Here is a 19,773-nt window from a genome sequence, read left to right on the forward strand (position 1 = left end):
TTTGTTTCTCACACAAACAATCCAGGTATTTTTAAATATATAATTTCAGTTACGTCACACTGTTAACTTTTGCTATAAATTCTGTGTCTCATGATCTTATACTTCACAACCACCTGGTGAAGGAGCAGTGTTCCGAGAGCCAGTGCTTCCAACTAAACCTATTGGACTATAACCTGGTGTTGTGTGATTTTTCAGTCTGATTTTTGGGGGCTGCTATGGCGCACTGGTAACATTCCAGCCTCTTCCTCCTGATTCTGGTGTATCAGAAGATACCTGAAAAGCGTGATTTAAAATATTTATATACCCAAAGCAACAACAAGGAATGACAATAAAGTTGGTTTTGTTTAAAGTGCCATCAAGCGAATCCTTAGTAACGGTCGTAAAGTAGCGGCTGGTTGCCATTAGCAACGGAGAAGATGGCGGCGGTGGAAGAGGAGGCGGCGGCAGCAGCCGCGTGTCAGGCGTTGAGCCGCTACATCAACTGCCTGAGCAACGAGAGCAAGAGTTCCCGTCGGCGGGCCTTGGAGTGTATCCGCGCTGGGACGGTGGAGCAGAAGGAGCTGTCGAGTGGGGTCCAGCAGCGGCTGCTGACCTCCCTCCTGCAGCCTCTCCTCCGCTCCCTCTCCGATCCGGCCGAGCGCTGCCGGGAGCTGACCGCGCTCACCCTGAGCGACTTCATACGGGCCGTCCCCCGGCCCCAGGAGGCCCTGCCTCAGCTCATCCCCGCCTTGGTGCAGCGCCTGGGTCAGCAGGAGATCACCGAGCCGGCCGAGGAGCTGCGCCTGATCCTGCTGGAGTTGCTGGTGCTGACCGTCGAAGTGTGCGGACGGCAGCTGGCCCCTTACCTGGAGGACATGGTCAGGATCCTGCAGAGAACCATAGTGGACCCGTTTCCCGAAGTTAAGAAGAAGAGCTGCGAGTGCGCGGCCAAGTATGCGAAATGTACCCCCGGTAAGTGCAGAGTTTGCCCACTTTGACCAAGCTCAGGAAGAGGAACATGGTGAAGTGACCCTGCCGGCGTGGATGCTGGTGAAACTTGAGGAAAAGGCTGCACGTCACAAGACACACAACATTACTGAGAAGGGGAGGACAGCAGATGCTGGAGAGTCAGAGTCAACAAATGTGATTATGGAAAAGCGCAGCAGGTCAGGCAGCATCCGAGGAGCAGGAGAGTCAATGTTTTGAGCATTAGCTCTTCATCAGGAATTGTCGGCGGGAGGGGGTGGAGGAGGATGTCCATCCTGTTCTCCCACCTATCCGCTCCACCCTCTACTGATTTATCATGATCACCCCTGACCTTCATCTACCGATTACATTCCTGGCTAACTCCCCCCTCGCCCACCCACCTCCACCCACCCCCATTTATCTCTCAGAGTCCCCTTGGTCCCTCCCCAACATTCCTGACGAAGAGCTTCTGCTCGAAATGTCGACTTACCTGCTCCTCCGATGCTGCCTCATCAGCTGTCCTTTTCCAGCACCATAATTTTTTACTTTGATCTCCAGCACCTGCAGTCCTCTCTTTCTCCCTATTTTGGGCATCTTCATCAGGAGTGTAGGGAAGTGGGTTGAGAGATAAATAGAGGGGTGAAACTAGGTGGAAGGCAGCTGGGAAGGCGATAGGTGGGTTCAGGTGGGGTAATTGTGATAGATTGGTGGGGAAATTGGAGTGGATGGGTGCGAAGGAAAATGGACAGGTCAAGAGGGTGATGCTGAGTTGGAAGATTGGATCTGGGATGAGTTGGGGGGGGGGAGGGGAGGGGAGGGGAGATTTGGAAACTAGTGATGTTGATGCAGTGTGGTTGAAATATTACTGGAAACTACTTAATTCTATGATATATTCCCCATCACATCTGCAACATGTTGTATTTTTATGTTCACGTTCAATAGAATGAAATGTCCAAATGGTTCACAGGTGAACTATAAAGCAAAACATGACACTAAACCACATGAGATATTAGGACAGATGATTAAAAGTATAGAGAAGTCCCCCCCCCCCCCCCCCCCCCCGTACCCGCAGGGGATACATTCCCCGACCAACCGCTGATAGTCACGAGCACATTCATTTCAATAGGAAATTCACCTTCCCGGAAGTTTACTGGTCCCTGGTTCCAGAAGGTTCCCTGTAGTGAGTTCGGCCGATGGAAAACTGTGGGCAACTAAAGCCGTCAAAAATGATTCCGCAGATATTGTGGTCACCCTGTAGTTGAAAGAAATGAGTTTTAATTTCAGAGGACAGAATTCCTGATTCTTGAAGACATGGTTACCATTGGTGTGTTACAATCTCATAGAGGATAAAACTCCTTTAAGCCTCACTCTGGTCTCTGACTACTATTCATCACAACCTGCGCTTGTGTGGGCTTGCTGATTTCTTTCCTATCTCTGTTATGCTTCTTCTCTTCAAATTGTTAGCCAGTCCTTCCACTCTTCCCATTCCACTGGTGATTTCGTAACCAGTTCCAAAGAATTCTTACTAAGATTTGGAATGTTAGCTGTGTTTTTCTCTCGAAAGGTGCTGCCAGATCTACTGAGTTACTTTTGCATTTTCTTGTGTTTGTGATTGAATTTTGATATGCTAGCATTTCTTTTCTTTGCGGCCTGCTTCTAATACTCTAATAAACCCATCATACACTCTAATCTTCGATTCCTCATTACTCCTTCTCCCCAAACCCCCTCACCAGTTATTTCCTGCATGAAATCAACTTTCTGTTATATCTCTGATTTTGTCATATTGGTAAACTTAATTTCCTAACTTAGTTGGATAACCTCATTAATTGTTTCACTACTTGGAAACTCTCGCAACCTCTTTTCTATAAAAACTTCCAGTCATTTGCCCAAAACTTCTGATCTATCTTTCATGTCACTTATAGCATTAAAAAGACTCTGATTACAATATTTTTTCACTCTCGCACATTTGACATTGTGGACCACACTGTCCTCCTCTACTAAATTCTATTAATCGTTTTTAGAAGCCACTTTTATGTGGTGTCACTCCTTGTCTGAATACATCCGAGCATCTACAACAATGATGTCTTTCCTTTCCCAACACTTGCATTCCAGATCTACCAGATGCCCTTCTTCTCCTTTACCTGCAGCTTCTTGGTGATGTTGTCTCTAGACATGGGTCCAGCTTCCACATGGGTTTAGGAAGACACTGGGCTCTGACATAAATAACAGTTGCATCATCATCTCCCCTTAACCAGAACCACCTCCTCTCCTCAAATGTGCTTCCTTTTTTTTTGTAGAGCCTGGTGATTTTAAACTTAATAGGTGCCACATTCATTCATTCATTTGCGTCAACATTTCTCCTTGGTCTTCCTGCCTGTTCTATTTTCATGTCCTTACACAGGTACATGTGGAAATGACTTCCACATCAAAGGATGTGAATCCATATAGTAGTATTCGTTGATTGTGTGTGAATGTTGGTCCAGTAATTTAAGATCAGACTGAATGGAGAGATAGTGACACCGGTCTGCTATATGACCTTTTTAGGGTGCTAAGGCAGAACATACTGAAGAAAGCTGTTAGCACTAGTGGAGGAACAACGGGGTAGATATTATTGAAACTGTGGGAGGGAAACAATATGCAAAAACGCCATGGGAGTCATTTTCATTGTTGAAATAGCATGAGGAAAGTTGATCATGAGCCATCAGAAGTTAAATCCACAGAATGGAGACATATATTTAAATGTTAACATTTTGTTCCACTATGTCTGGAAGATATTGGCTTGATGGATCTATTACTGGATTAGTGGTGCTGGAAGAGCACAGCAGTTCAAGCAGCATCCAACGAGCAGCGGAATCGCTGCTCATTGGATGCTGCCTGAACTGCTGTGCTCTTCCAGCACCACGAATCCAGTATTTGGTTTTCAGCACCTGCAGTCATTGTTTTTACCTCGATGGATCTATTGCCTACTACCCCTCACTATCTTCAGATACAATGTATATATACTGTTTGGCATCATGGTTTTGCATGCTGTTATTACTTATTGATTGGACTTTTTAAGTGTGGGATCTAATATCTTTACATCTCTTTCAGTTTCATCCCAGTGATTTTAACATTGTTAGTTAGAATACTCATTTGCAATAAGTAAAAGCAGTTGGTGTAGAAAGGTGTTCACATCTATAAAATGCATTCATTTTTAAAACGCTGAATTATTATGGGAAGTGTACCTACATGATGACATTTGAGGATTGCTTACGTGAGGAACGTGGGGCAAAATATTAATGCAGATTAAGTGCCTTTAAACAGCTTCAAAAAATTCTCAATATAGCAACTGATCTCCCAGCAGCTTTGGCAGGGGATATAATGTTAAAAGATTAAATTGTACTATTTCTGTGGACATAAATGTAATGTTAAAGGCTCTACAAAAACAAAAGAAGCACATTTGAGGAGAGGAGGTGGTTGTGGTTAAGGGGAGATGATAATGCAACTGTTATTTATGTCAGTGTTTTTCCAGATACTTTCCAGAAGGGTGAAACAGTACTGTCTTTCTCCAGAAGCTGAACATTCTGGAAGTGGGTTGTGGGGACATGTATGCAGGAATGTGGATGACTCACACTTCATTTGGTCAGCCATTTGCTACTATTCTCCTGCTATTATCAAATTAAGCTCTCAATCAGTCTCTTCCATTGAGAAATGCTTTCATAGCCATCCCCAGGCAATAACAATTGTTTGCGTGATCATCCCCTGATGCTGAAGCATATCACACCTACGTTGTCCTGGGAATCACGGAGTCAGGAAATTGATTGCATAATGATTCCCCAAGATTATGGCATTTACATTTACATGATCTCTGAGGATAACCTCATCCTGCCAATATACCTGGGTAACGTGATTGTGGGGGGTGGGGGGTAGCAAGTGGCCAGGATACCTGTAATCATTACCACCTGACCTGTATAAAGGGAATGTGTTTCCTGTGTTCGGGCCTCTTTTGACTCGACTTTGTACGCCTGTGGGGATTGTCAAAATGGGTTACCTAGTTTGTACAGGCTTTAATAAACTTCAGCTATTTGCAGAAGTTGGTGTGTACAAATTGCATCTCGTGTGTGAAACCTCAGGAAAAGAACCTAACAGGGAAACAGTGAACATATCAGGTTGATGACCATTCAACAGAACTTTGAAAGTTTGCTAAACTGAATATTCAACTTTGAATCTCTCTCCAGGACTACTGTCATACCTGCTATCTATTTGCAACATTTATTTTTATTTGCAGTTTCTGGCATCCAATATATTTTGTTTTTTATTTTTAAAAATCATTCTCATAAGATTGCATTATAATGTGAAATAAATTATGCATCAAACATAGTTCATAAACATGTTGAGAGGCTTTCAAGATTTAATTCATTAGTGCAGACATAAATGCGTTCCCATTTACCTTTGGAAGTAGGCAGTTCACCCAGTCATTGATGTGAAAATTCGAGGGGGTAACTGTTGACAAAGCTGTTAACAACGAGTAGATAAGTCTTTCAGTTCCGCTTGGTGCCAGAACCAATACTATGCTTCCAAGATCTTGGTTTTCTGGCCTCTGAAAGAAGTGTGGCTTGGCACAATGTTGCTTGCCTGCCTGGAGAAACTTAGAAAGCAATTTTTTTTTGTAACTGGGACAAACTGCACACTTTTGCCAGATAAATTTAATTCTAAGCATTAAGCCCAAGACACACATTGTTTTAACCTCATAACTATTGTTGTAATTGTCGTTTCTAGCTTATGGACCTGTGCCAGTAAAATGGCAATGCAATGCAGCTTCTGTGTTGCCTGTTTCTGGATGCCTGCAATAGCATGGCAATGATAAAACATTCTGTCACATCCTTATGAGACTTCTGGCAACAAATTTTGAGAACTTTTAGAATACTTTGATTTAGTTGAACTGCGTCTGTGTCCAAGTTTGTTATTATTGACATTAAAATGTTATCAATATTTTCAAAGCCTATTTTAGAATAAGTGGATTTTAGGTTCACACACAAATGAGTTTTGTTCGTACATCATATTTTATGATGCTATTTGTCCTACGTAGATATTAAATAAATTAGTTTGCTGTTTGTCTTATGCATCCTGTAAGCTTCTCTATTATAGCACAAAAAATCTAATTTACAAATAAATCCTGATAAACTTGCAGTGTCCTTGGCATACATGCATAGGAGATAAGAGACATATGTAAGCATTTTAGTAAGATTTAGAACATAAAACAATACAGCACAGAACAGGCCCTTCGGCCCACGATGTTGTGCCGAACATTTGTCCTAGCTCAAACACCTATCCATGTACCTATCCAATTGCTGCTTAAAGGTCACCAATGATTCTGACTCTGCCATTCCCACAGGCAGCGCATTCCATGCACCCACCACTCTCTAAGTAAAGAACCTACCCCTGACCCCCCCCCCCCCCCCCCCCATACCTTCCACCCTTCTTCACCTTAAATTTATGTCCCCTTGTAACACTCTGTTGTACCTGGGGAAAAAGTTTCTGACTGTCTACTCTATCTATTCCCCTGATCATCTTATAAACCTCTATCAAGTCACCCCTCATCCATCGCCGTTCCAATGAGAAAAGGCCTAGCACTCTCAACCTATCCTCATACGACCTATTCTCCATTCCAGGCAACATCCTGGTAAATCTCCTCTGCACCCTCTCCAAAGCTTCCACATCTTTCCTAAAGTGAGGTGACCAGAACTGCACACAGTACTCCAAATGTGGCCTTACCAAGGTTCTGTACAGCTGCAACATCACCTCACGACTCTTGAATTCAATCCCTCTGCTAATGAACACTAATACACCATAGGCCTCCTTACAAGCTCTATCCACCTGAGTGGCAACTTTCAAAGAGCTATGAACATAGACGCCAAGATCCCTCTGCTCCTCCACCTTACTAAGAACCCTACCGTAAACCCTATATTCCGCATTCTTATTTGTCCTTCCAAAATGGACAACCTCACACTTGACAAGATTGAACTCCATCTGCCACTCCTCTGCATCATATCTAAGTCCCTTTGCAGCCGACAACAGCCCTCCTCACTATCAACAACTCCACCAATCTTCGTGTCGTCTGCAAATTTACTGAGCCACCCTTCGACTCCCTCTTCCAAGTCATTAATAAAAATTACAAACAGCAGAGGACCCAGAACTGATCCCTGCAGAACTCCACTTGTAACTGGGCTCCAGACTGAATATTTACCATCTACCACCACTCTCTAACTTCGACCGGTTAGCCAGTTCTCTATCCAACTGGCCAAATTTCCCACTATCCCATGCCTCCTGACTTTCCGCGTAAGCCTACCATGGGGATCCTTATCAAATGTCTTACTAAAATCCATGTACACTACATCCACTGCTCTACCATCATCCACATGCTTGGTCATCTCCTCAAAGAATTCAATAAGACTTGTAAGGCAAGACCTACCCCTCTCAAATCCGTGCTGGCTGTCCTGAATCAAGCAGTGTCTTTCCAGATACTCATAAATCCTATCCCTTGGGACCCTTTGCATTACTTTGCCTACCACCAAAGTAAGACTAACTGGCCTGTATTCCTGGGGTTATCCCTATTCCCTTTTTTGAACACGGGCACAACATTCACCATTCTCCAGTCCCCTGGTACCACCCCCATTGACAGTCAAGACGAAAAGATCATTGCCAATGGCTCTGCAATTTTCTCTCTTGCTTCCCACATAATCCTAGGATGTATCCCGTCAGGCCCGGGGGACTTGTCTATCCTCAAGTTTTTCAAAATGCCCAACACATCTTCCTTCCTAACAAGTATCTCCTCTAGCTTACCAGTCTGTTTCATACCCTCCTCTTCAACAATACGGTCCCTCTCATTTGTAAATACTGAAGAGAAATACTCATTCAAGACCTCTCCTATCTCTTCCGACTCAATACACAGTGTCCCGCTACTGTCCTTGATCGGACCTACACTCGTTCTCGTCATTCTCATGTTTCTCACATATGCATAAAATGCCTTGGGGTTATCCTTGATCCTACCCGCCAAAGATTTTTCATGCCCTCTCTTAGCTCTCCTAATCCCTTTCTTCAGCTCCCTCCTGTCTATCCTGTATCCCTCCAACGCTCTGTCTGAACCTTGTTTCCTCAACCTTATGTAAGCCTCCTTCTTCTTCTTTACTAGACATTCAACCTCCCTCGTCTACCAAGGTTCCTTCACACGACCATCTCTTTCCTGCCTGACAGGTACATACATAGAAAGAACACGTCGTATCTGTTCCTTGAAAAAGTTCCACATTTCAATGACATCCTTCCCTGACAGTCTATGCTCCCAACTTATGCTCCTCAGATCCTGTTTTGCAGCATCGTATTTACCCTTCCCCCAATTGTAAAACATACCCTGTTGCACACACCTATCTCTCTCCATAACCAAGGTGAAAGTCACAGAATTGTGGTCACCATCACCAAAATGCTCACCCACTAACAAGCCCATCACTTGTCCCGGTTCGTCACCGAGTACCAAATCCAATATGGCCTCCCCTCTGGTCGGACAATCTACATACTGAGTTACAAAAGTTTCCTGGACACACTGCACAAACACCGCCCTGTCCAATCTACTTGATCTAAAGAGCTTCCAATCAATATTTGGAAAGTTGAAATCACCCATGACTACTATCCTGTGGCTTCTGTACCTTTCCAAAATCTGTTTCCCAATCTGTTTCTCCACATCTCTGCTGCTATTGGGGGGCCGAGAGTAAACACCCAACAAGGTGACTGCTCCTTTCCTATTTCTGACTTCAGCCCATACTACCTCCAAAGGCAGATCCCCCTCGAACTGCCTCTCTGCAGCCATTATACCATTTCTAATTAGCAACGCCACACCCCCTCCTTTTTTTTTTACAACCCTTCCTAATCTTACTGAAACACCTGTAACCAGGAACCTCCAACAACCATTCCTGTCCCTCTTCTATCCATGTTTCCTTGATGGCCACAACAGCGTAGTCCCAAGTATTGATCCACGCCTTAAGTTCACCCACCTTATTTCTGATCCTCCTTGCGTTGAAGGATACGCACTTGAACCCATCTCTGTGTCCACAAGTATTCCCTGTCAGTGCTACCTTCTCCACAGCCTCCCTACATTCTTGGACATCCTGAAAAACAGCGAACCTACTTGCTGGACTACAAGTCCGGATCCCATCTCCCTGCCAAATTAGTTTAAAACCCCCTGAAGAGTGCTAGCAAACCTACCTCCCAGGATATTGGTGCCCTTCTGGTTCAGGTGCAACCCGTCCTGCTTGTACAGGTCCCACCTTCCCCAGAATGCAGTCCAATTGTCCAAATACCTGAAGCCCTCCCTCCTACACCATCCTTGCAGCCACGTGTTCAACTGCACTCTCTCCCTATTCCTTGCCTCACTGTCACGTGGCACCGGCAACAACCCAGAGATGACGACTCTGTCCGTCCGAGCTTTTAGCTTCCAGCCTAACTCCCTGAGCTCCTGAATGACCTCCCCACCCCTCTTCCTACCTATGTCGTTGGTGCCAATGTGCACCACGACTTCTGGCTGCACACCCTCCACCTTAAGGATTCTGAAGACACAGTCCGAGACGTCTCGGACCCTGGCACCCGGGAGGCCACAAACCAACTGAGAGTCTCGCCCATGTCCACAGAACCGCCTGTCTGTCCATGTAACTATAGAGTCTCCTATAACTAGCGCTCTCCACCTCTCCCCCTTTCCCTTCTGAGCCTCAGAGCCGGACCTCGTGCCAGAGACCCGGTCACTGCAGCTTATCCCTGCTAGGCCGTCCTCCCCAACAGTATCCAAAGCGGTATACTTATTGTTGAGGGGAACGACCATAGGGGATCCCTGCACTGCCTGCTCCCTCCCCTTCCCACCTGTAACTGTTACCCAGCAACCTCTGTTCTCTGGCGTAACTATGTCCCTGTAGCTTCTATCTATTACCCTCTCAGCCTCACGAATAATTTTCAGTTCATCCAACTCCAGCTCCAGTTCCCTAACGCGGTCCTTCTCCACTCAAATAACAATCACTTACCTTCCCGACTGGCTTTGCACTCCGGCTTCACTTCCGCCCAGCTCCGGCCGCGCTCTGCTGCAAAAAGCAAGCATTATTTGACAGCAATTTTTGCATAGCAACTAAATGATTATTTGCATAGCAATTAAAATGAGGGCCCGGGTGGATCTGAGTGACTGAGATCCTTGATTGGGGAGATTGGGTCTCCTCATTCTTGGAATTGCCTCTGAGATGGCTGGTCAGAGCCCACGTATTATGCACGTATAAATAAAGGGTGACTTGGTGACAGGACACTGGCCTCTGTGCAAGCATTTCAGTGGCAACGAGAGAAAATAGTAATTTCCTGAAGAAAATTGGACCACACCGGTCGTCTTTGAGTTGGCATTGCTGGCATCAGACCTTTATTTGGGAAGTTGGAGTTGTTTGATCCTGCTGCCCAAAGTCTGGGCCCTGTATGTGGAAAGAGTGTGTCATTCTTTCTGGGCAATTGATATTGGGGCAGATGAAAAGCAATGAGTTAACTCTTCTGACCTTTTGTGGACCCACAGCATTTTCAGTTTTGTTTTTGGAGCCTAACTTTCCTTGAGGCACCAGATACTAAAACTTCCAAGAGTTGACAGGTTTAGTGAAGGAATATTATGTCCCCAAGCGTCCCCTAATTCTGAGATGCTGCAGATTTTATTCAGTACTTTACGAACAAGGGGAAACCATATCAGGAGTTTCAACGCGGTTAAGATGACTGGCAGAGGCATGTGATTTTGGGTTAACCCTGAATGAGATGCTGAGAGACTGGTACGTGGGATTAATGACATAACCATGCAAAAACACCTACTGGCTGAAGCCCAACTGAACTTCGAGCATGAGAAAGTGGAGCATGTGAGCTTTAGAGTATCCCAGCCAGAAAGGGCACCCTCACCTGTCCAATTGAGCTGGGGGACTAGCGACTTACAGAGCTTCACACAGGGCATAATACTAATGGGGAGCAAGAGTATTTATCCCGAGTAAAGGTTTCTGCCAGAAGCTGGCTGGACTCGGGTCATCCAGGGGTTTTTAAAATGAAAATGTTGGCAAGAAGTTGTGTTTGGATGCCAGGATTGGATGCTGACATAATTGCCATTGGTTGGGCAGTTCCCAGAGTGCTAACAAGGACAAAAATTACTACCAGTAGTGATTGGAACAAAGGCGAGGTGGATCTCATTAACTGTGAGATCCTTGACTGAGGCTGTTAACCTGGCTGACAGATAAAACAGGGGTTTCAGAGACTCTCCTCATTCTCGGTACTGGCTCTGATCTGGCTAGTCAGACTCCATATACTGCACACATGTAAATAAGGGGTGACTTAGTGATGGGACACAGGCCTCTGTGCAGTTGTTCCAGCTTATAAAAGTGTTATGTGCATTTCTGATTGTGAAACTTAGTCATAGAGATGTACAGCATGGGAACAGATCCTTGGGTCCAACCCGTCCATGCCGACCAGATATCCCAACCCAATCTAGTCCCACGTGCCAGCACCCGGCCCATATCCCTCCAAACCCTTTCTATTCATATACCCATCCAAATGCCTCTTAAATGTTGCAATTGTACCAGCCTCCACACATCCTCTGGCGGCTCATTCCATACACGTACCACCCTCTGCATGAAAAGGTTGCCCCTTAGGTCTCTTTTATATCTTTCCCCTCTCACCCTAAACCTATGCCCTCTAGTTCTGGACTCCCTGACCCCAGGGAAAAGACTTTGCCCATTTTACCCTATCCATGCCCCCTCATAATTTTGTAAACCTCTGTCAGGTCACCCCTCAGCCTCCGCCGCTCCAGAGAAAACAGCCCCAGCCTGTTTAGCCTCTCCCTATAGCTCCAATCCTCCAACCCTGGTAACATCCTTGTAAATCTTTTCTGAACCCTTTCAAGTTTCACAACATCTTTCCGATAGGAAAGAGACCAGAATTGCAGGCAATATTCCAACAGTGGCCTAACTAATGTCCTGTACAGCCGCAGCATGACCTCCCAACTCCTGTACTCAAGACTCTGACCAATAAAGGAAAGCATACCAAACACCTTCTTCACTATCCTATCTACCTGCGACTCCACTTTCAAGGAGTTATGAACCTGCACTCCAAGGTCTCTTTGTTAAGCAACACTCCCTAGGACCTTACCATTAAGTGTATAAGTCCTGCTAAGATTTGCTTTCCCAAAATGCAGCACCTCGCATTTATCTGAATTCAACTCCATCTGCCACTTCTCAGCCCATTGGCCCATTTGGTCCAGATCCTGTTGTAATCTGAGGTAACCCTCTTCGCTGTCCACTGCACCTCCAATTTTGGTGTCTTCTGCAAACTTACTAACTGTACCTCTTATGCTCGCATCCAAATCATTTATGTAAATGACAGAAAGTAGAGGACCCAGCACCGATCCTTGTGGCACTCCACTGGTCGTAGGCCTCCAGTCTGAAAAACAACCCTCCGCCACCACCAACCTCTGTCATCTACCTTTGAGCCAGTTCTGTATCAAAATGGCTAGTTATCCCAATATTCCATGAGATCTAACTTTGCTCATCAGTCTCCCATGGGGAACCTTGTTGAATGCCTTACTGAAGTCCATATCGATCACATCTACTGCTCTGCCCTCATCAATCTTCTTTGTTAGTTCTTCAAAAAACTCAATCAAGTTTGTGAGACATGAGTTTCCATGCACAAAGCCATGTTGACTATCCCCAATCAGTCCTTGCCTTTCCAAATACATGTACATCCTGTCCCTCAGGATTCCCTCCAACAACTTGCCCACCACCGACGTCAGGCTCACCGGTCTATAGTTTCCTGGCTTGTCCTTACCACCCTCCTTAAACAGTGGCACCACGTTTGCCAACCTGCAGTCTTCCGGCACCTCACCTGTGGCTATCGATGATACAAATATCTCAGCAAGAGGCCCAGCAATCACTTCTGTAGCATCCCACAGAGTTCTCGGGTACACCTGATCAGGTCCTGGGGATTTAACCACCTTTATCCGTTTCAAGACATCCAGCACTTCCTCCTTTGTAATCTGGACAATTTGCAAGATGTCACCATCTATTTCCCTGCAGTCTATATCTTCTATATCCTTTTCCACAGTCAATACTGATGCAAAATGCTCATTTAGTACCTCCCCAGTTTTCTGCGGCTCCACACAAAGGCCGCATTGCTGATCTTTGAGGGACCCTATTCTCTCCCTAGTTACCCTTTTGTCCTTAATGTATTTGTAAAAACCCTTTGGATTCTCCTTAATTCTATTTGCCAAATCTATCATGTCCCCTTTTTCCCTCCTGATTTCCCTATTAAGTATACTCCTACTTCCTTTATACTGTTCTAAGGATTCCCTGCTAAGGATTCACCTGATCTATCCTGTCTAGACCTTACATGTGCTTCCTTCTTTTTCTTAACCAAACCCTCAATTTCTTTCGTCATCCAGCATTCCCTATACCTACCAGCCTTTCCTTTCACCCTGACAGGAATATAATCCATAAATTGCAAAAGGATTCTATCTTGAATCCACCAGTTTTTGTCTCAGTACTAATAGTATGGTTTGCCACAGATACTGCTGTTGTATTTTGAAAACTGCCAAGCTCATTATGAGATACTGCAAGTAAAAGTAAGTAGACCATTCATTGGAATTGGACCCATATGTTTGTGAAGAACTTCGCTTTTACTCTTGTAGTAGCTAAAGAAATAATGCTTTTTTTAAAAAAAGAAAATCCATTGCAAGTTAATCTCAGTAAAAATAAACAAGAGTGTTGACAAAATGAAAATTTAATTTCTGGTCAGACATTGAGAAGAATTCTTCCTCTCATCCATCATACTTAGAATGAAGGGAAAAGATGGTAAATAACAATTTTGGTATATAGTGATTTGTGAATAAAATTGGATTAAATTCTCTCAATTTTCACTACTTTTCAGAAACTTTTCATATGCAGTCCGAATCTCTAATAAAACCGCTGATGCAGACCATATCTCACCAGCATTCAAAGGTCCGTGTGGCAGTCATACAGGCAACAGGAACAGTCATTCAACATGGCAATGGAAAATCTGTCGATGATGTTCTCTCTCATTTGACACAACGACTTTTTGATGATGCACCACTGGTGAGGAGAAATTCTACCATATGCCATTTTCAGTATTTAAATGTACATTTAACTGTTATTATGTCAAAAAATAAAATGTCATCTTGCAGACTGTTTAGAAACATTGTTCTCTGCCTCAGAGTGATAGGATACATTTTCTGCTATACACAAAATCAACAGCTTAAGCAAAGTATGTTTCTAAGTTTTCTTTTTAGCTTTGCTTCCAGCCTCATGAAATTCAAGTCCTGTATTTGCTTTTGAGTTTTTAAAACTTATTTATTCGTGGAATGTAGTTGCTGCTAGCTGGGCGAGCATTCATCGCCCATCAAGAAGGTTGTGGTGATGAGTTGCCTTATCGAACAACTGCAGTCTCTGTTCTGTAGGTTCAGTCAGCTTTGTTAAGAAACATGTATCAGGATTTTGACTAGGTAATAGTTTAGCAAGTTGAATATATTTTTAGATCTGGATGGTGTGTGATTTTGGGGAGATGTTGCGGTTGATGGTGTTTGCACATATCTGGCGGCCCGAGTAGTTTTGAGAAGTCATGGATTTGGAAGATGTTTTCTCTGTGAATTGCTGTTGTGCTTGTTGTAGACGGTACACACTGTACTTAGTCTGTATTAGTGGTGGAAGGAATGACTGAGATGGTGGATCTGAATATGAGTGGGCTGCTTGGTCTTGGTCATGTTTAACTTCTTGAAAAATTAATTCAGTTAATGGAACCACAGTTATTCCTCAGTAATAGGTGAACATTGGATATGCACCTGATTGCATTATTGTTTTAACCATATCTCCTCCATTAAATTTCCTTGTCTCCAAGGATTCACCGTTTTCTTCGAAAAGTGCTGATTCATTCTATGATACATTTCCATAAATATTAACCAGCTTTTCAAATGGTTACTTTGAAAAGGTATGATTTTTTTCAAGTTGATTGTCAACTGGGCAATTTTGTGATGGAACAGCACAGATAGCTTAGTGCCCACATTATCATGTTGCAGAAAAAATACTGACTTGGGATGCAAACAGCCAATCTAAAGCTTTTGTTGTTCTTCCTATGCAATAAATGACACTGATATTACTTCTCGAATGTGTTGTGACCATCTGTTTTCTTTATTTTCTCATTTTTGGTTTGGAACTGTGGCTTGAAGTTTAGAATTGAACTTCGAATTTCAGCTTGTTTTTTAAAAAAAACTCATTGTATTGTATTGTATTGTATTGTATAAAACAAACAAGGGTAGAACTTAGACAATTAAAAGTAGTGCCTAGGATAAAACGTAGAGACCCAGGGGTTCCTTGAAGTTTGCATCATGTACAGATAGGGTCATTAAGAAGACATTCAGCACGCTTGCCTACCTTGTTCAGACCTCTCAGTACATCATGTTGAGGTTGTAAAGGACATTGGTGATGCCTCTTGTGATATCCAATTCTCGTCTCCCTGTTGTAGAAAGGATATTATTAAGATCGAGAGGGTTTGAAACACAAGAAAAGGTTAGATAGACTGGGACTTGTTTCACTGGAGTTAAGGAGATTGAGGGGTAACCTTACAGAAGTTTATAAAATCATGAAGGTGAATGGCAGGTGTCTTTTCCTGAGGGTGGGGGATTTCAAGACTGGGGAGCATATTTTTACAGTGCGATGAGAAAGATTTATAAAGGACGGGGGGCAATTTTTGATTTTTAGAGTGGCTCATATGTGGAATTAACTTCCAGAGAAAATGGTGGATGCAGATAAAGTTTAAAAGTCATTTGGATAAATACATGAGTAAGAAATACATGAGTAAGAGATACAGGTCAAGTGAAGGCAGGTGGGACTAGTTTAATTGGGAATTATGGTCTGTGTGGACTGGTTGGACTGAAGGATCTGTTTCTATGTGGTATGATTTAAGGTTGAGAGAAAAAAAACATGTTGACTGGGGGAACTGGCCTGGAAAGACAATGCATGATAATTTCTGCTCTAATAACATTGTAGATGATTTAGCACTGTGATATTGCCATGCTCAGAGACTGACAGCTGGTTGGATGTTGAATTGGTCAATCAAAGGAAGATGAGTGCAGAATGATGAAAGAGCGGATATAGATCGGTTAAGTTAATGAGCAAGGGTCTATCATATGGAGTACAATGTTCCCTGCCCAGTGAAGCAGTTGAGACTGCCTCGTTGAATGAATGTTTTTTCAGGCAAGGTAGATTTTGAACAGTGAAGGAATTAAGGGTTATAGTGAGCAGTGGGAAAGTGAAGCTCAGTCCACAAAAGGAACAGCGGTGATCTTATGGAATGGCGGAGCAAGCAGAAGGGGCCAAATGGCCTTCTCCTGCTCCTATCTTTTAAGTTCTTAGATAAAGCAAAGAGTAAAGTGTTTTTGCTTGAGTGTTGAGGAACGGGCAATTTTGTTTTGGAAGCTTCCTGACTGGAACTATTTTTGATTTTTGCTCTCTTTTAGTTATCAGTGCTGAGAAATGTTAGTACAAAATACGTAAAAGTCTTGAGTTCTGTGCAATTTGTTTGCATTAAGCAAATTTGAGTAAGGTATACAGTTTTACGTGCCTATAATACAAATCCATCATTTGAAGATTTCACCAAAGCCTGGTATTTGTCATTGAAATGAATTATCAAATTGGCAAAATGTATTTCTTTGACTAAATCTATCTTATCTCTGACTGTGTGACAGTTCTGATGTGCAGCTGCCAGTGTTGGACTGGGTTGGACAAAGTTAAAAATCACAAAACGCTAGGTTATAGTCCAACAGGTTTATTTGGAGTCTCTAGCTTTTGGAGCACTGCTCCTTCTTCAGGTAGCTTTGGCAGAAGGCTATAACCCTAATCTCATCCAAAGCTACCTGATGAAGGTGCAGCTCTGAAAACTAGTGCTTTAACCTGGTGTTGTGTGATTTATAACTGAGAGAGCTAGGGATTTAAATCAAAGAAAATTGGGCTTAGATATTAAACAACAAGGCAATCTACAATCTAATTTGTGTTCTTAGTAATAAATTAATTTTGAGTTATAATCTTGATGTTCAACATTACCCCTAATCAGACTTTACAAATAACAAATTAAGCAATTTTGAGGGTTATTGTTTCAATTTCAATGTGTTGCATATGTTCTGATTTAGCTTGTTCTGTTGTCCCTGTGTTGCACCAAATAACACTGGTTTAATTTTAAGTGCGACATCCAACTTTTATAAGCTAGCTAATTGTTGTAAAATGACTATTACAACAAATTACCAGCGTTGAAATAGATCATAAGATTAGATGTCACTTAGGCTCGGTTTTAAGTGCTCTTGCCTGAAAGTCAGAACGTTGTGGGTTTAAGCTGCAGTCCAGAGGAATTAGCATAGGAAGCTTGAGAGCAGTACTGAGCGGTTGTAATACTGGTCTGTGATAAATTAATGAACCTGCTCAGGTCACTGTGAAATATCTCATTGCACTTTTCAAAAAGAATGCAAAGGACTTTCCCAAATGTACTGGCCACTGTTTATTTCTTAGCTTTGCAACATTGCAAAAAATGATAATTTAGTCATCAGCTTATTCCAGCACACTGGCTGCCATATATTTGAGTCATCTCTGAATATTGATGACTTCTAAACATAGTTCACCTTATTAGCCCTGAAACATTCTGTTTCCAGAGTGATTACTCTGAATGCCAAAATGGCTTCCAGTGCACGTGCAGATGTTAACAGTAACGTTAGCCAATTGACTTCACGATCCGGCCACATGTGTCACTGATGTCATCAGTTCACCACTGTACACATTGAGCATGTGCCAGTCATGTGCTGAATGTGATGCAGTTGTTCTGAAGGTGCAGTCGTTTCGATGATTCAATTAATGAGAGAAAGCCAACACAGGAGAGTATTTGAAGTGGGTGAAGTATCTTCATAATCATATGGTGATTGACTTCAAGCCCTGAATAAAAAAATGCTATCTGCCTTGGGTCAAATCCAGATGAGGCAGCTGCATACGAATGTCATTTTCTTTGTTTGTGCACGCATACTCTTTGACAAACATAACACTGCAAATCATATAAATGCAATATGTTTTAACTCCTATTTAGCAAAGAACCTGCAAGTCGACTCTCAATAACAGTAAAAGATAAGATTTATTTATTTAACACAATGGATACTATAACAACAAAATACACAATAAACGAACAATTTACACAATAAATCTAATCAAGTATCTTGTACTTGAACTTAACTCTGGATGATTGTATACCATTACACTAGATCTTGGCCTTGATCCACATGGTGATGATCGTCTGGTTGTCTTCTCCCAGTGGTCCCAGGGATGTCTTTTAACGTTGCTTGGTTTCAGGTTACTGCCACAAGGATCATGTTGTGGCGATTCTTATGCATAGTAGTTGTACCAGTCCTTTTGGGTAGGTCTTGTGTTCTCCAATAAATTGATGAGGGCTCGATCATCCCGATTGATCGGACCCAACCAGGCATTGACATGTCGATGGGCAGTGTGGTCCTTTGGCTTCCATTCTGGGAGGTGTTAGCTGCATGTAAGTCAGGTAACCATCGCCAAATAAGGGTGTGAGGCGCCCCTGTGTCTGGCAAACAACTCAAGGTTCTGATTGTCTTGTGGATTGCATTCAGGTTGATTCTGTTCACTTCGAATTCAAGTGTATATCATATTGTCTGCAGCTGCTGGGTCAATTACGTACTGTTTGTCTGTAGCTACAGCCTGTTTGGATTCTGCAGGATGTTTATTAGCACAGTCACCTTGGTCAAGGTTTGTCTCAATTTCCCAGCATGCCTCATTTATTGTTCATTTTGAGTGGCCCACCTAGCCAGCCTTCTGTCTTATCATATCTAAACAAGGTAGACAAGATTGGGTGTTCATCTTAGTTAAAAGTTAAATACTTGATGTGGAAAAAAGCATTTTTTTTAACTTAACATCTGTCACTGGGAAAATGCTCGAGTCTTTTATTAAGGATCCTAACAAAGCATTTAGAAATGTACATTAGAATCAAGCAGAGGCTTGACCATGCCTTTTTTGAAGTGGAAATCCTGCATAACAAATTTAGTGCAGTTCTGTGTGAAAATAGCAAGCATGGTAGATAAAGGGGAACTAGTAGATGTAATATTTTGGGATTTCGAAATGGTGTTTGATGAAGTACCACACAACGCTACCTGATAAGATAAAAGTTTGTATTATTAGAGGAATGAATTAGCATGGATAAAGGATTGGCTATCTAATAGTTGGAATGGAAAGGGCATTTTCAGATTAAACTTGTAACTAGTGAAGCGCTACCGGGACTAATGATGGGACCACAATTAATCACAATATATATTGATGACTGGGATGAGAAAAGTGAATGTCCTATTGCTAAGTTCGTGGATGATACAGAAATGGGTGGGAAGACAAGTATTGAGGATGACACAAAGGGTCGACAGAGGGCGAGAGACAGGTTAAGCAACTGGGCATAGCTTGACAGATGGAATGTAATGTAGGAAAGTATGAAGTAATGCACTTCTTGGCAGGAAGAATAGAAGAGTCGAATATTCCTTTCATGAGGAAATACTGCAGAAAGGTGCAGAAGGATTTGGGGTCTTCGTCACAAAGTCAGCATCAAACTTCAATGATTAATTGGGAAGGCAAGTGGACCATTGGCATGTATTAAAAAGAGAGTGGAGTATGAAAATATGAAGGCCATGCTAAAACTATAGAAGATGCTGGTTAGACCACAATTGGAATATTGTGGACAGTTTTGGTCACTTTT

At 42.9% G+C, this 19,773-nt stretch overlaps 1 protein-coding gene across 1 annotated transcript in view; it reads left to right on the forward strand.

The window, feature by feature from the left end:
- Positions 1 to 411: 411 nt before the first annotated feature.
- The window catches only part of LOC140464585 (dynein axonemal assembly factor 5-like), a 124,530-nt gene continuing 105,168 nt past the window's right edge, over positions 412 to 19,773 (forward strand). The window contains exons 1-2 of the mRNA XM_072559837.1: positions 412 to 951; positions 13,891 to 14,075. Coding sequence (XP_072415938.1) covers positions 417 to 951; positions 13,891 to 14,075 — 720 coding nt within the window. The 5' untranslated portion in view covers positions 412 to 416. The remainder of the gene's footprint in view (positions 952 to 13,890; positions 14,076 to 19,773) is intronic.

The sequence above is a fragment of the Chiloscyllium punctatum genome, chromosome 40 (genome assembly GCF_047496795.1).
Source record: "Chiloscyllium punctatum isolate Juve2018m chromosome 40, sChiPun1.3, whole genome shotgun sequence".
Taxonomy (NCBI): domain Eukaryota; kingdom Metazoa; phylum Chordata; class Chondrichthyes; order Orectolobiformes; family Hemiscylliidae; genus Chiloscyllium; species Chiloscyllium punctatum.